The 16,212-nt window shown below is 37.7% G+C and overlaps 1 protein-coding gene across 1 annotated transcript in view; it reads right to left on the reverse strand.

The window, feature by feature from the left end:
• The window catches only part of SEMA3C (semaphorin 3C), a 119,403-nt gene extending 103,538 nt beyond the window's left edge, over positions 1 to 15,865 (reverse strand). Inside the window, exon 1 of the mRNA XM_009954862.2 lies at positions 15,763 to 15,865. Coding sequence (XP_009953164.1) covers positions 15,763 to 15,865 — 103 coding nt within the window. The remainder of the gene's footprint in view (positions 1 to 15,762) is intronic.
• Between the last annotated feature and the right edge of the window lie 347 nt (positions 15,866 to 16,212).

The raw sequence follows: 16,212 nt of genomic DNA on the forward strand, positions 1-16,212 counted from the left end.
TCCTTTGGTTTTGGCTTGCTTCTTTCTGAGGGCCCATTCTATCTAGAATGCCCTGGTTATGCTGGAGGACCAGTTTTCAGTTGTTGCAACCCTGACATAATAGTAAAAAAAAAATATATATCAAAAATAATAATAAAAAAACTTGCAAGATTTATTCCTGCATTATTGATCACCATTGCATCTTGCTATCTAGCCAAAACCACACCAAAAGACTATGCCCCCTTCCCTGTGCTAAACATTAGGATAGAATTCTGGTCGGGTGGGATATGTACATGGAAGCAAAAAGTCTTAATCCTGTAACACCACTTAACTTAAGTACGGTCTACAAGCAGAGCAGCACTAAAACTGTTATTCCCTTTACCTTGCTTTCAGCCTCTTTTTTCATGTGCAGGAGGAGAGAAGGCAGAGAAGGTGTGGCAGCTGGGCAAACAGGGGCAGCATATTTTCCTATGAACTGTGACCCCCAAATCCTAAGCAATATTGATGGAAAAGAACAATTGCTTTATCCAAGAACAATCTTGTTGGTATTTTCTATCAATGAAGAAATCATCAAAGATTTTTTTCCTAACTTAGTTTAGAAAGAAAATAGTTTTATTTGTTCTTCATAAAAAATCTTCATCTCCTCTAGTTGTCTTTTATGATTGGCATTTATTATAGTAGGTAACAGCTGCTGAGAGCCTTCAATCACAGAGCTTTTGAAGGCTGATAGAAGCATCAAACTAAAATTTTCACTGGTCTGGGATCTGAACTCATCCTCAGGATTAAGGCAGATCAAATGAAAATGAATACCTCTTTATAGATAAAATCAACCTATCCTTTACCACACAGAGAATGAATTTATCCGCACAAAGTAGAGTCTAAAGAAATGAATTGAGATATTTTCTATTTTATTATTCATTTATAAGCTATTTTGCTCCTGTTTTAGTATTACCAAAATGATACAATGCTTTGGGTTCCCCCAATGACAAAAATTAATGCCCAAAATGTGAATTAATAGGGAACTGGTAATGGATACACAGGCTGTTCCTTTTAACTGCTTATATGAATTGAGTTATGTGCAGGAATCAAAAGGTATCCTCAGAAAATTACAGAGAAACTTCTCTAAAAATGGCTGGCAGGTAAGTTCCTCATAATATCATGATATCCACCTTCAAGAAATACTCAACAACTGCTATGGGACACAACAGTTACATTTGTTCCAACTCTCCAGAAAAAAAAACCTCAATAGTTGACTCAACCTCCACTTGGAGCCAATGAAATCCTCCTTTTTCTTTCCCAGCTGGACTCTGAAACAACTTAGTAGTCATTAAGTACATACACAGACAGATATATGATCCTGATTCTGATCTTACTCAGTTTTAAACAGGCTGAATGATGAACTAGTGTAATGTGAACGGAATCAGACTCCATTCATACTATATGCAGAGATGAGCCTGGAGAGGAGTGAAGAGATGGTGAGCAGTTACTGAAGCGAGCAGCTCGCCATTAGAATGGAAGAATCACTTTCTAAGGTTAAAGGAATGAACGAGGTTTCTGGAGCATGTGGTATACATGGAGAGATGAGAGAATTGGATTTGTTCAGTTTTAAGAAGCACAGGAAAAGGGGAAATGTTATTGCTGTTTATAGTGACCTACTGGGAGGCTAGTGGAACGCTGACATAAAGGGTGGCATTTCCATCCTTGGAGACATTCAACACTGAAGGGACATGTCTCAGAGCAACCTGATCTAATCAGACATGCTTTGATCAAGATGTTGGCTGGAGGTCCCTTCCGACAAACATGATTCTGTGATTCCATGGAAGACAGGAAAAAGACAGTAGGTTTGTGAAATTATGTCAGTAAGAGACCATTACAGGCTTTCAGAGAGGTTAAAGAATTTTTCCCTGAGTCCATACAGCCTAACAATCAATACACTTTGAATCATTTTTTTCAAATATTCAAAATAATACAGTATCAATGACATGACTGAAAAGAATAAGCTCACAAGCACATATCATTAAAGAACAGAGCTCAAGCTTGCAAACTTAGCAACTGAAAAGAAAGAAAATACCATAGCTTGGGCAAATTTAGGATGTTATGCACAACAGCATGTGGCCAGGTAGTTTAGAATTTTTTTTTATTCTGGACTTTGCCATTTTGCTATCAATTTTGAAAACTTTTTTTGCTATACATCTGCCATACATCAGATAACATAAAACTTGCCCAGTAGACACGTATACCTCCATAAACACAGTATGTACTGTAAAAGTCTGCTTTATCTGTTCTATGTAACATTACACACATGTACAGATACAAACTTTGAAAATAAACTAGAACCAGATGTCACAGTAAGTAAAGATTTAATACCTGTTCTGAGACCAAATGTATACTGTAAAATTTAGTCAGAAATGTCACTTATTTAATTTAATCTTATTTTTAACTTGGTATTAAAGGAGTTCAATAGAATTTTAGAACTAAATAAATAAATTCTGCACCTGTAAATTTACTTACATTCTTCCCACTCCATCATAATGTGTAGTGATTTACTCATCATATTAGGAATGAGCTCAGTTGGACAACAAGAAGGCAACCTCTTTTTCTTAAAAAAGAGAACAAAGGAGATTATATACAGAAAATACAGGTAGAATCACCTGCCATTGCTTTCATATAATTTCATGTAGCTCTGCATGTCTAGGATTTCTCCCATTCCTTAGAAGAGGAATTTTTGTATTTTACTGTGCAGCTACAGACAGATCCACGTTTTTCCTTTCCACACCAGGGAACTCAATTGTATTAAATGGTAAGAAAACAATTTACACAACATGCAAGGTTTCCAACTTGGAAATCCACACTTTAGGGATAGTGATTTGTAGCAGGCATCTAAATAAAAATTCCTGATGTTGAGTGTTTATGTCTTCCATTGTGGACACAGGCTGCCAGGTCATTTGGGTCAGATTTCTGACCTTTTTGAGAAAAGCTAACTTTCTTCTTCAGAGCTGCTTTAGTAGATAAGCTGTGCTGGAAGCACTGCCAAAATAGATACCAACGTCTTAATACTCATACCTGCTGATCACTGATAAAATCACAGAACCATAAAGCCCGCAGGTTGGAAAGGACATCTGAAGGTTATACTGGCCAAAATCCTGCTCAAAACAGGGCTAGCTACTGAAGTGAGATGGGTTTGCATGGGACCTCATATAGCTGAGTTTCAAATACCTGGAGTGATGGAGAGTCCACTGCCTCCCCGTAAAATCTGTTTCAATGTCTCACGATGCTCTCAGTGAAAAAAAATAAAAAAGGGAAAGGGAAGAAAGGGAAGAAAGGGAAGAAAGGGAAGAAAGGAAAGAGAAGAAAAGAGAAGAAAAGAGAAGAAAAGAGAAGAAAAGAGAAGAAAAGAGAAGAAAAGAGAAGAAAAGAGAAGAAAAGAGAAGAAAAGAGAAGAAAAGAGAAGAAAAGAGAAGAAAAGAGAAGAAAAGAGAAGAAAAGAGAAGAAAAGAGAAGAAAAGAGAAGAGAAGAGAAGAGAAGAGAAGAGAAGAGAAGAGAAGAGAAGAGAAGAGAAGAGAAGAGAAGAGAAGAGAAGAAAAGAAAAGAAAAGAAAAGAAAAGAAAAGAAAAGAAAAGAAAAGAAAAGAAAAGAAAAGAAAAGAAAAGAAAAGAAAAGAAAAGAAAAGAAAAGAAAAGAAAAGAAAAGAAAAGAAAAGAAAAGAAAAGTCCTACCATCTAAACTGAATTTCTTTTGATTAAACTTGAGACCTTTGCCTTTTGTCTTGCCACTGTGCATTTCTAAAAAGAGTCTGGCTCTGTCCTCTCTATACTCTCCCCATCAGACAGTTGAAGACAGCCACAAGATGCCCCTTAGCCTTCTCTTCCCCAGGCTGAAGAAACCCAGCTGTATCAGTCTCTTCTTGTTCGCCACGTGCTCCAGCACCCATAACACCTTAGCGGCCCTTCACTGGTCTTCTTCCATTTTGCCAGCACCTCTTATGCTGGGAGACCCCAAAACTGGATACAGCAATCTCTTTCCTTGATCTCTCCTCTCCACAAATCAAAACAAATAAATTGTCATGACTGCAGAAAACTTTAACATGTAAATGACACAGTAGGCCAGAACCGTGCTCAATTCCTGTGTAGAAAATGAGTATTTTGCCTCTTAACCGAGCCTAAAGAAAATACACATATGTACTTTCTTCAACATGAGAAGATGTGCCATCAGATTTGAAGTCAGCTTCAAAGGAGCTGGAGATTACCTCTAGAGCAGATGTTATGGTTCAGTTTTCTCAGACAATGTGAGCTGGGGTGGAGTAACCTCATCCCAAGTCCTTGTGCCTGTGAGTAATTGCCACAAGACCCTTTCACCTCTTGGTGACTGCTCCACAGAGAAATAGTTGCTTTCCTAAAAGGTCCTTTCAGAGAAAAAATGTCCCACAATCTGTTATTTCTCTCTCACACATTTCCACATAGGACTTATACCTATCAACCAAAAATTAGACCCACTTTCAACAAAACTAATCTCCAGCTGCTCAGCAAACAGGTTGGGGCTATCACAGACACAGAGCAGGAAAAATAAGCAAAGGGAACAGTAAACAGTGAGTGGCCACCTTGTTTATTCAGAGTGCTGCAGTTTATTGATGTTACACACAATCTCAAGTTTAGTTGATCTTAGATGTTAGATGTTTTCTCTCACATCCAACATCGTCTGAAAGGGAGTTTTCTCCAGCTGGCTAGGAAAGCTTGCAACAGTCATAAGCAAGCCATAAACCCCACCCAATGCCAGCATCTCCTCACATGTAGTAAGAGAACAACCTTAAAGCAAAGGTCCTTCACAGTCAGCATAGACTGAAAAGAAAAAACTCGGCTGCTTGCATGTTGGACAAGTCCAGGCAGACTTCTTTCACCTCTTTAAGGACAAGATAAGAGAGGGACTCAGTATACAAGGACAGACTGCCTCACAGTGAGCATTCAATGCTTAACTCCAATACCAGTACTAATACTAATTCCAATACCAATAAAAACACACTCAATAGAAGCATGAAGATTAATAATAGTAGTAACAATAATAATAATAACAATAATGATGGAGAGGGATATCATCACTGTATCGCAGTGTTGGATGTATCTGGAGTGCTTTTACAAGGGAAAGTTCTTTGGCAATGACACCCTGAGAATCTGGAATGAAATATATCTTTTTTTGAAATAGCAAATGGAAATTAATTCATCATTTGTGGCAGATTCATGTATCTGGAAAGAAATCCAACTCAACAATGGTTGGGGTTTTTAAGAAACATTCAGTTCTATTAGATCACCCCCCAACACATCTCTGTGAATTACCACAGTATGTATGAAACCTGCCGTAGTATTGATTCAGCTGGCATAACCTTCCTCTATAAAACCCTCTTCAGAGCTCCTGCATCAGGGTGGTCTGCTCTCCCCAGCTGCTGGGGAGAAACTGAATTCCTGTGCTTGCCCCTCTCCCCCGGCGCCTGCTTTTATTGAAGTGGACACAACAGCAGCTTTAACTAGTCCAGCCACATATATATACATAAATGCAACAAGACTCATGTTCTTTCTCTTCTATAAGCGCCATGCTAGTGCTTCACGAACTCACTGCTCATCTTCAGGGTGCTGGGTGGTAGGAAGAATTCACCAGCTAAGGAAGCACATACTGTGCTAGCAAAGATTCTCCAGTGCCTCAAAGGAAAAGACGGGACCAGATAAAAGCCTGTTGTTTGCTGGACCTGGCTGGTGAGCCAAACCATGATGGCCAAGTTTGCAAGTCTTCTTGCTTGTCTTTCTGAGGATTGTTAATGCAGATAGTGGTATACCTGACCACATCTGAAAATTTCAAATTATTTTTGCAATTTTATGCAGTTTTGCCACTTTAGGAACAGACTTTTTCAGCTGCCTGTGTGAACTTAAGAACATGTTTACCTGAGGTCAGGAAATAGTAGAGAGAGAGTTTGAAGAAACATCCAAAGAAATAAAAATCACCGACATTTAATTCTTCTCCTATTTTACTTTTGAAAATTATGCTTGAAAAAGTCATACATTTGCAAGTATGCATAAGAAAAGGTTGCTACTGGAGAAACAAATGGCTGACACGCTTCTCATTTTAAAGGGACTTAACAAAGCTATAAAGATAAGTTATTAAATCAGAGGTAACAGCTTTACAGGCATATTCATTTTCATATTTTATAGCCATGTATGCGCAGCTTTATTTCCCTAACACAAACCACAATAAAACACCTCATGAAGGCTTCAAACTCTTTTGTCTTTGCTGTAGGTTTGTCTGCTTCAGGAAAAAAAAAAAAAAAAATGATGGTGCATTATTTTCAACAGTGGCAGGAAGTGGGTTTTTAGGCGAATCAGCTTAAAAAATTCCAGCTGTGTTCACGTTGAAGCCATCAAAAAGTCTAAGCCCGGGATCAGCTCTCCATGCCAACTAAATCCTTTTCAGGCCTCAAAAAGTAAATTTTTGAAAAAACGCCAAGCCTCTCCTTGAAAATAACATCTTAATTGGTTGATATTAAAAAACCAGTAAGTGCCATTCTGGAGGTGCAAGTGCTCACATTTTTGTATACTAATTTGATACCGTGCCTCGTAAGAGCACTCAACATGTTAACACAGAGACTATCTCAGAAAACTGCAATGACAGGCATGCAGGCTGGTTAGTTCAGACAAGGAGGAATTTCTAAGAACTGTAGAAACTAAATGTGTTACAAACTATCCTGTGCCATTGAAATGCACCAGAAAGACCAAAGAAGTGTGTGACAGTGTTTGCCCCAAGGAAACACCATGTCTCATTCCCTGACTGGCTATGGCTCAGTAGAGGACAAGGAAACTCCACTCTTACTGTCTTCTGAAATCAGTTGTTGTTTTCAAGGAGTTTCTGTACCAGTTTTAGGCTCACATCTAGTAAAATGTTTGGGATCAAAAAGCAGAAAATGCAGGTGTACACATCGATGTATGTATGATACAGTGTTTTGAATACACATGCCTTTTTGCATTAAAAATAAATTACTGCAAGGTTGTGAATACAGCTATCCTACTACCTTTCCCTCTTTGTTTCCTATTACACTGTTAATTGTGTGCATATACACCATGATATTTATCTTCTCCTTCTGCTGTTCAAAACTTTGCATTCTTGGTCTGTTACATGAGAAGGAAAGAAAGCGAACCTCATCATTCCCGACCATTGAGCTGAATGAGTGATCAGACACTTGCCTCACATTTCCCTTATCCCTGTAAATCTAACTCTGCAGCTCTTTTAAGCTGGGAGACTGATGTTAAAAGAAGCCAAATATTTGCCCAATTTAATTGATTCTGAGTTGACAGAAATTGATTTATTCTGCATAACTTGCAGCTTTTAAAAGCAAATATAATTTTCCTTTAGAATGGTAAAGGAAAATGCTATTAAGCGAAAGAAAAAAAATCTAAGAAACAACAACAAATGATCAGAAAAACAGGTGACTGAGAAAGCTGGTTACTCTCAGGGAAGGATTTACAGGTTGGATATTTTTTTTCAGTTACATTTGCAAAGCAATGTAAGAGCTATGAAATTGCAAAGGAAGTACTAAAAGGAAACAACTGTTGAGACAGTAGATAGTTGAAAGTGAATTTTAATGTCACACATTTACTGTGTAACTCCAAAGCAAAGTCTTTCTCCTTCATTCCAGAAGGCCAGTCTGACCCTTTTAATGGCTGAAAATTATACTTTTAATTAAAAATTCAGCTTCAGCTTAATATTGCTTTTTTTCTGGGTTTTTAAAAATAAAAACTGCCAAGACACATTTTTTTTCCATTAAGCAACTTGGCAATCCAAGGTGATTATGATGTCTCCTCATCCACATCCTAGAAGATAATTTTGGTGAGGCAATCATTTATCCCAGAGCAATGAGCAAGATTAAGCAGAACAGTTCAAAAGTCTGGGTATTCATTCCAAACTATTTCTCAGTGTTGCATTTCACAAAATCATATTTGCATTTGAAATTTTTACTAGAAGTAAAAACTTCTTATAAAAATAGGGTGTGTTTTATATGAATTATTTACTTTCAGCCTCAAAATAAAAATAAAAAACCCAAACCAAAACCAAATCTTCCTTCCCCAGGATTACTGATGTCATCAGAAATGTCATATCACACTCCTGAGATGGTGGTCAAATTAAGAATTAAGAGCTCAGACCTGAAAGGTGCTCATAAACCAAACCCTAAGCTCATGGTCATTTGAGGGCATTCACACACCAGGTCTGAAATTCACTTTCTCTCCCTAACAACACACAGAGTTCCTAATAGATCCTGCATTTCTTGGCACTCCCCAACTGAACTCACTGCAGTTGTGTACTGGTGAAATGCTGTCCCAGAGATTTTTCTATCAAGATGGTTTGATGGGAGGTTCCAGAAAAACAAAGGGTTTTTTCAGATAATGATGAAATACCATGGGCTACACTTTCTTGTAGATAAGAAGTGACATGGCAGCAGGACACTTCTTCAAAATGTTGTCTCCTGTTGGTATCACTGTCTTGAAATACAAAATAATTTTTAAGATCATTATTTAAAAAAAAATTACTGTGTTTCTAAAAATAATCTCGGTATAATCTGAGTATTAATTGTGATCATCAAGGAGTCTTTGTAGCACTCGTTTTTTTATAACTGATTTCCTGGGTGAGACCAGCAGTTAGGAATACTCCAAATACCAAAGGGACAGGAAACATAACCTCCATCAGCCTTATCCACACAAGAAGCAAGAGACTTTTCCTCAAGGAGAGACAATCAACCTTATATTCTCAAGGATAAGAAGAAAAACTAAATTCTCTAAAAGGCATAATGGTCCCAGTTCCAGAGTGGTTTCATGGGAGAGGCAAAGCCATCGCTCCTTGTCTTCCTTCCACTGTGATATCAGAGTCTTAGCTTCAGTAAACCAGTAAGCAGGATTTCAGCTGCTTCAGGAAGAAGCCACATCAACAGTGGCATAATGATGCAAATGCAATGGTACCAAGTTTGCATTGAATAAGGATGGAGGGAAGGGAGGAAGGACAGATGGTGTAAACCCTCCATTAATCATCATTGTTCACTTCATTACTGGAAACACACACTTATCTCAATTTGCGCACTTCCCAGTAAGACAGAAGGTCCAACATCACACTGATTCACAGAGGTAGTGGAGTATTCTGCACTCCCCAGTTGCATCCCTGAGACCCCAATTCTGTAATCGAATGAATAGGGGAAAGCACACAGCCTTCGTTTGACCTGGTGTCTGCTGCAGCCATTGCCACCTGAATGTAAGATGAGATGAGAAGGCACACTGTGAATCAGTAAACTGTGTCCCTATGACAAAGGCCTTTCCCTGAGAAAGAGTGCCTAGTCTTTTTTATTAAGGAGTGTTATTGAGAACACTGAAAAGTTATCACGAAAAAGAACAAAATACACATGTTGAGGAAACGGCTGGTTCAAATGGCAGGATAAGGTCTTGGTCTATGTATTTATTCATAACAAGATCTCAGTCAACGCACTTCAATAAAATGACCAATTATTGTGAGTCACTTCACTAATTACATCTGATACACAAAAAGGCTTGTGCAGCACCACATATCAAAGTGCACTGTGAACTCATCCAGTATGGAAATGGCTCACAGAGGAGCTCTTGTTACTGGTACTCAAACGGTTCTGAAAAAGATAGCATATTAGAAATATCTATGCCATTTTTCTCTCTTCGCATTTTTTTTAAACATAAAAGAAGATGTGTTGTACAATAACAGCAATATAACTGCCTATGTAGGGACTTCAGCATTTGCCTTGGACAGGCAACACAAGGGCGAATTGTAATGAGAGAACAGTGGAATTGGCAAGATAAGCTGCTTTCTTCTATGACAAGAAGAGAGAGACAAGATGTGTCAAATCTGTCAAAATGTTCTAAGATAAAGTCTGATTTTTCCATATCAAAATTAAAAAAAAAAAAAAAAGAGGTGGTTCAGATACAGGTCAAATTGATTGAGTTGGCAAACAGAAAGAGATTAAAGGAAATAAGTCACATCTTAGATAACCGATCTACTTTTTGTTATGCAAGAACCACTCAAGTCTTCTCAAACGTTGTAAAATTTGGATGAGTTTTCATGCAAGAGTAGCATTACATTTATAAACTTTTCTCCTAAATTTGGGGCCTGATAATTAACTGCCTTGAAGACCAGGTACTTATTTGTGCTTTCCTACAAGGGTACCTCTTATAGTAACTTCAGAGAACAAAGAACAGGACCAAACATTGCCTGTGATTTCAGCTTTATTGCATGATCATTCTCATAACTGAAGTCACAACACATGGCACAATCTAACTTTAAATACAGAAAAAATACATGAAATTCTCTTCTCCTGTACACTCATGTCAATGACAATGACAGTGAAGCTAAGTCAGAGACACTGCTGCTGAGTAAGAGAGAGTATGAAAATAAGCAGATTCAATGTCATTTGGCATGTGGTACCTCTACCCATGGAACTCTAGAAAGAATACTGAGCTTTTTAACTCATAGCCTAGACAAGTAATTCAATTTCTATACAAGTAAGATTTATTGCATTATGCGTCTGTTTATTTTAAGACCGGGGGGGGGAAAAAAAAAAAAAAAAAAAAGAGAAAGCAACAAAAAAACCACATATACAGAGAAGATAAAGTCTAAAAATTACCCCCAAATTACCCCCAAAGATTTCCATCGTAAATTAGGTATTTGTCTTTAAGAACAAGCAGTGTTGTCAATTCCACCAAATGTAAAAATACCAACTCCACTACTAAAGATATGACAGAATTTTATTTTTAGTTGACAGTATTCAAAAGTGAGTTAAGTTTCTAGATCTCAAATGTGAGAAAATTGAAGGGAAAGAATTTTCACATGGTTGGTGTTCAACACTGTAAATTAGTATTATTTAAGATCTATGAAGCTGTGAAAGCCACAAATCAGTTTCTTTTGAGACAATCTGACCCACAATTTGCTGAAAAATTATGCAACTATATAAACACTCGCAAGCTTTCTGTACGAGTTCTGCATATAAACAAAAATAAAACCATGGTTCTCTTTTCTGTCTTTTTCTTTTATCCTTTTTATTCCCTGCCCCCCCCCCCCCCTTTTTTTTTTTTTTTTTTTAAATGCTTTACCTCTACTTCATTTTGCAAGTAGTTTTCATTCCATGGACACCACCAAAGATCCAATCAACTACTTGAGCATAAACCGTTGCCTACTAGACTGTCATCAGCACAAAGTCCCCCAAATAATAAATGAACTTTTTATTAACTGTGGTAACATTAACATTACAATGAGGGATTGTTTAAAAACAAGTTGTACTGCTGTTGCTCAAGAGCTCAAAGAAAATGGTTCTCAGTTCCTTTATTTTTCCTTGAGGGTAACCACAGGGGTTGCATTAAATCTTTTAAAATATGTTGACAGTTGAATAAGTGCTGCTGTTGCTCTGGTGACATTTTATGCTTTTTAATTGTCATTAATGAAGCTGACTGATACTTTCTTAAAAGTGCTTTACGTGTTCTAGTAATTTTATGACAAAAAGAGGAACAAAACCATCTGCAAATTAGCCTTGATCCACTTCTCTTATGGAATTTTCACTGGAGACAATGGAAGAATCAGCATGGGAAATATCTGCTTGACCAGACATTTTAGGTAGGAATGCATGAAATGTTCCCAGTAAACTGTGAAATTATCACTTGGTTGTGCATCTCCATATAAATTCAAAGCTCAAAGAAGATTTGTTTGAGTATGTTTTCAAAAATAAGCACTGGAACTGCTTTGACTGATTCAGAATCTGGTGTTAAAATGGTATTGCCCAACATTTTAGGGTTGTAATAAACCCCAAAATATAAATGTGAGTTGGGATGAAATGGAAGTCTGACACTATCCTGGAGTCTAATAACTCCTTTCTTATTTTGCTAACACTTATACTGATTTGAGAAAAGTTTTCCCCTTGTAAAGACTGAAGGACACAGCTCACAATTATCTGTTCAGGAACATGCAGTACGAAGGAGGAATGCATGTAGCTTGAGAAACAGCAGGCACGATAGTTGATTGTTCATAAACAGATAAGGTAAATCTTTTGCTATGGGGAGAAAATAAACTATGGTGCTTTAAATTATGATGGGTGATTTAAGTAGATTAAGGAAGATCTATTCTGGGGACAAGGAGCCAGAAAAGGTAAGAGGAGGGGGTGTGGTATACTTATAGTGTAGGAAGGCGTGTCGAGTCCTTTGCTTCCCACATCCCAGGTTCCCTCGCTCTTGCATGCTCCATGGTAACACAGCAGATGATTCCCCAACACTACTGCAGCTGCTGCACCACAGGCTTCCCATCTTTGCAATTTCAGAATCAGAAAAAAAAAACAGAGCCATCTTTCATTCTTCAACTGCAGCAGCTCTCCAAGTGCATATGATGTACAAATATTGATGCCATCACAGTGGGAACAGGACAATTAGGTCATGAGAACTCATTCCAAGAAAAACAAGAATCCCTTCACCTGATTCTCCGTAGGCCTAGTGCCATGTATAACCACGTATACCCGTGCAAAGCATGCAGTTCAGCTACAGCCTGGCCTTTCTTTCATCCAAGTAAATGGCTATACAAGGTGCAAAGCAACAGAAGTCAGGCCTCAGGGTTCTGTACGACACTAATTTTGAAGACAGTTGGGTGCAGACAGCAGTAAGTTCCACACTCATGTCAGATGCACATTTAACAATCTCAGCGAAGTCATGAACTACATTTTAATTAGACAAGAGGCCAGGCTTTTGATTTCAAAAATAGAAATTAGGGTTGCAGTCCTTCATCCATTGAAGTTAATTGCAAAATCCCTATTATCAGGCTCTTGAGGTATTACCCAGGCTTACTTTTTAATTACATTTGATTCTTAATGAAGTAGATGGCAAAGAGAAAAGCAGCCCATGATTCAAATGATTCGCATTTTTATCTTTCCTGATGAACAACAGAATAGGTCAAGATACTTGCTGGATTTTCCCATGAGAAATGCTGCGATGTGAATAAGCTCTATTGAGTTGATCCTGATGGAGCAGGTTAGCTTTGAAAAGCATCACTCATTTTCTCCTCCTGTATACATTCTACCCCCAAAACTTATGCAATGTAATTATAGACATCAAGCCAAATCTAATTCAGAACTTGAAAAATATCATGTAAGCATCCTAAGCTTGAATGACTTGTCTTTATTGTCTCATGTCATTTAAAACATAAGGAGTCCTAATTATAGTTTTATTTTCAAATGATGCACTTTAGAAGAGTGACAATTCTCCATAAAACTGTCAACTTCTCCGGGCATAGAGACAGCAATAACTTGATATTTCTACATGATTTAAAAACAATAAGCTATGAAGGAGCTTATGCAGAAAGAGTATGTTATCACACTTGGCTAGGGAACAATACAAACTTTCACTTTTTTCTCTTATATCAGTACCCACATAAATAAATGAAGATTTACAGAATAGAAGTTCATACTACAGGTGGGGCCATTACCTTGTTTTACAGAACAACATGCAAACTCTTTTCACATAATGAAAGCTGTTTCTTACCATCTGGAAATGAGGCTTAAAAATAAAATTACTGGTTTTATATTATACAAAAAGCTCAGCCCTTTATTTCAGACATTACTTGTCAAATTATAAAATGCATAATTAAATTCTTACTTTTATGACTTTGAAAGACCCAGTAAAAATCAAGGACTTTAAAATACTTTTTTTTTTTTTTTAGAAGGTTGAATGTTGAGATAGGTATTAGACAAAGTAAAACGTCCATTTTAAGATAATCAGATAGTATTGCAAGGCTCAGGTTAAACTTTCCCCTACTTTCACTGAGGTTAGAGACTCAGTTTTACCCATGCAAAGCATTGCTTTAAAAAAATCAAGGAGAGGACACAGGACATGAGACTACTGTCCATGATACTGCAGAAGCAAGCTGTAATTAAGGCAGCCCAGCAGGGCTACTGTCAGGAACTGATGAGCTGAGGCTGTGTCCCAGCAGCTGGCATGGGGTGGCAGAGCTTTTGGGTCCCAAGAACCTTGCCAGGCAAAGGGGTCCCTATGACATAAAGCTGTCTTAACCCCCTTTAAAGGAAGGCGAGACAATCTCCTTTCAGAGAGTGACAGAGAAACTAAGGTTTGAATTCACCCCACCATTAAATTTTCTAAATCCCTAGATTTGCATTTTATCATCCTGTGGATGGTTCTGTGTTTCAGACCTGCAGGATACATATGATGAGCCAAGGAATGAAACATGAATCTATTGCATCCAGGTTAAAAACATTTGCCCCTTGCTACGATTCTTTCCTAGTCACAAGGTTGAATACCGCAAAACCTGAACACTTCCTACTTCCTGCTCACACCAGAGATCAGGGAAAACCCAGATTACTTTCAAGGCCACCATGGACGTGATACGGAAGCCTGAATCAGCCTGTTCTGCGTAACTGTGACAAACCTGCAGGTATCATACACAAACCACAGACAAACTCGCTTCTGTGTTGAGCTGTGCTGAATCAGTACAGTCCACACTAAGTCAGCATTACTCAAGCAAGGAAAAGAAACTCCCACCTCCTTCTTCATTTGGCAGTTCCCTCTTTGAATGCAATTTCTACCACTGCTTTTATTGGAACCATGCTAATTCATACCTGTTAAGTATTGCGATCATAAGTTTAGGGCCCTATACTCTACCATATACAGCAACTTGTAGTTGTTCAGTCTGCTGGTTGGTATTTGTAGAAGGTCTAACTTGGCAGGTCTCCTTCCAGATGACTCTCAGACCCAAGAGTACACAGTTATGACCATTGTGGTGAATAGCAGTTTGAGATACTTACTAGCTATGATTATTTTTAAAGTGATTCTTTAAAGCCTATCCAGAGCACACAGAATATTTCCGTGGCAGGACACAGCAGTTGCAGGGTATCCTTGCACTTGTGAAGCATACAAACCATCCTAAAGTAGACAGTATCATGCAGGGCATAGCAAGCCCTCATGCCTCAAACACAACCACAGAAAAGGCAGAGGGCTGAAGAAAGCCAACGCCCATATAGTGACAGAAAATTTCTGCTTAAATTTAACAGAAGCTGTAAGACTGAAGAATATACACATTCTGAAGTGGTGGCTAAAATCAGCATTTAAGACAGGGATTAATACTAGAAGAACAAGCTACCTCACTATTAAAGTAATATCAAGGTAATTGTAGCAATAAAGAACTGCTCATCACTTAAGTAAAGGAGCTTTTCTTTTGAAAATAGTAATTTTGATTGCTTATTTACAGTATGCAGACATCTTCAGTGATTGCTACGTGTTATGTACATCCGACACATTGTACAAAGCGCACAAGGAATGACATTTGGTCAAAGGACTCCGTGCCTTGCTAACTATCTTGGTAAACCTTCAAGCAACCTGATTTTCAGAGTATAAAGTGTCTCAGTTGGGCACCAAATGAAAGCAACTCAAATCATTAATAACTTCCACTATATGCCATATGCTATCATCTTTCCCAAACAAAATTAAGGATAAGAAATAAAACCTTTAGTTGTTAGTAAGCCATAATAACTCTCAAAATAAAAGATATTAAATTATGTACCTATAGCTACAGTAACAAAATGAACTTCAGGTAAAAACCAAATTTAGGCTGACAGGTACCTCAGTAACACAAACCAAAAATAATAATTGTGGATGCAGATCAAAAAGACAATTTCTACTCCGTTATTGAATTTAAGGGGAGAAGAAAATGTTCAATCATAACATTTGCTTAAGAATGTTTATCTTCTTTCTTACCATTGAATGTTAAAAACACCCTTGCTTGAGGCTGGGAAGATCCTTTTACACTGCTGAAGTGAATAAATATCCCAATCAACGCGTGCAGTGCAAGAAGTGCCATCTCTTCAGATTTGCAACTTAATATCCACGAAACGAAACCTGAAAGACAGAGATATCACATTACTGTTGTTCTACAGTTTTGTGGAGCAAAACCAACACTACAGAAAGATCTCTGTTAGAAAGCTCTTCTAGCTGAAGCCATAATAAATGATAACATGAAGGAGGTACAGCACTTCTGTTTTTTCTTTGTACATCTGAAAATGGTTTTCCCCAGCAGTCTTCTGTGCAGGCACCAAAGGAGCTCTCTGCCTGCTAGCATGAATCAACAGAGTCTGAGTTTTGGCTAAGGCAGACTACAGCATTAGATTCAGTTTATTTAAATAAGGACAATTCCACCTGCTGGAGAAA

This window comes from Leptosomus discolor, chromosome 1 (genome assembly GCF_034619465.1).
Source record: "Leptosomus discolor isolate bLepDis1 chromosome 1, bLepDis1.hap2, whole genome shotgun sequence".
Lineage (NCBI taxonomy): Eukaryota > Metazoa > Chordata > Aves > Leptosomiformes > Leptosomidae > Leptosomus > Leptosomus discolor.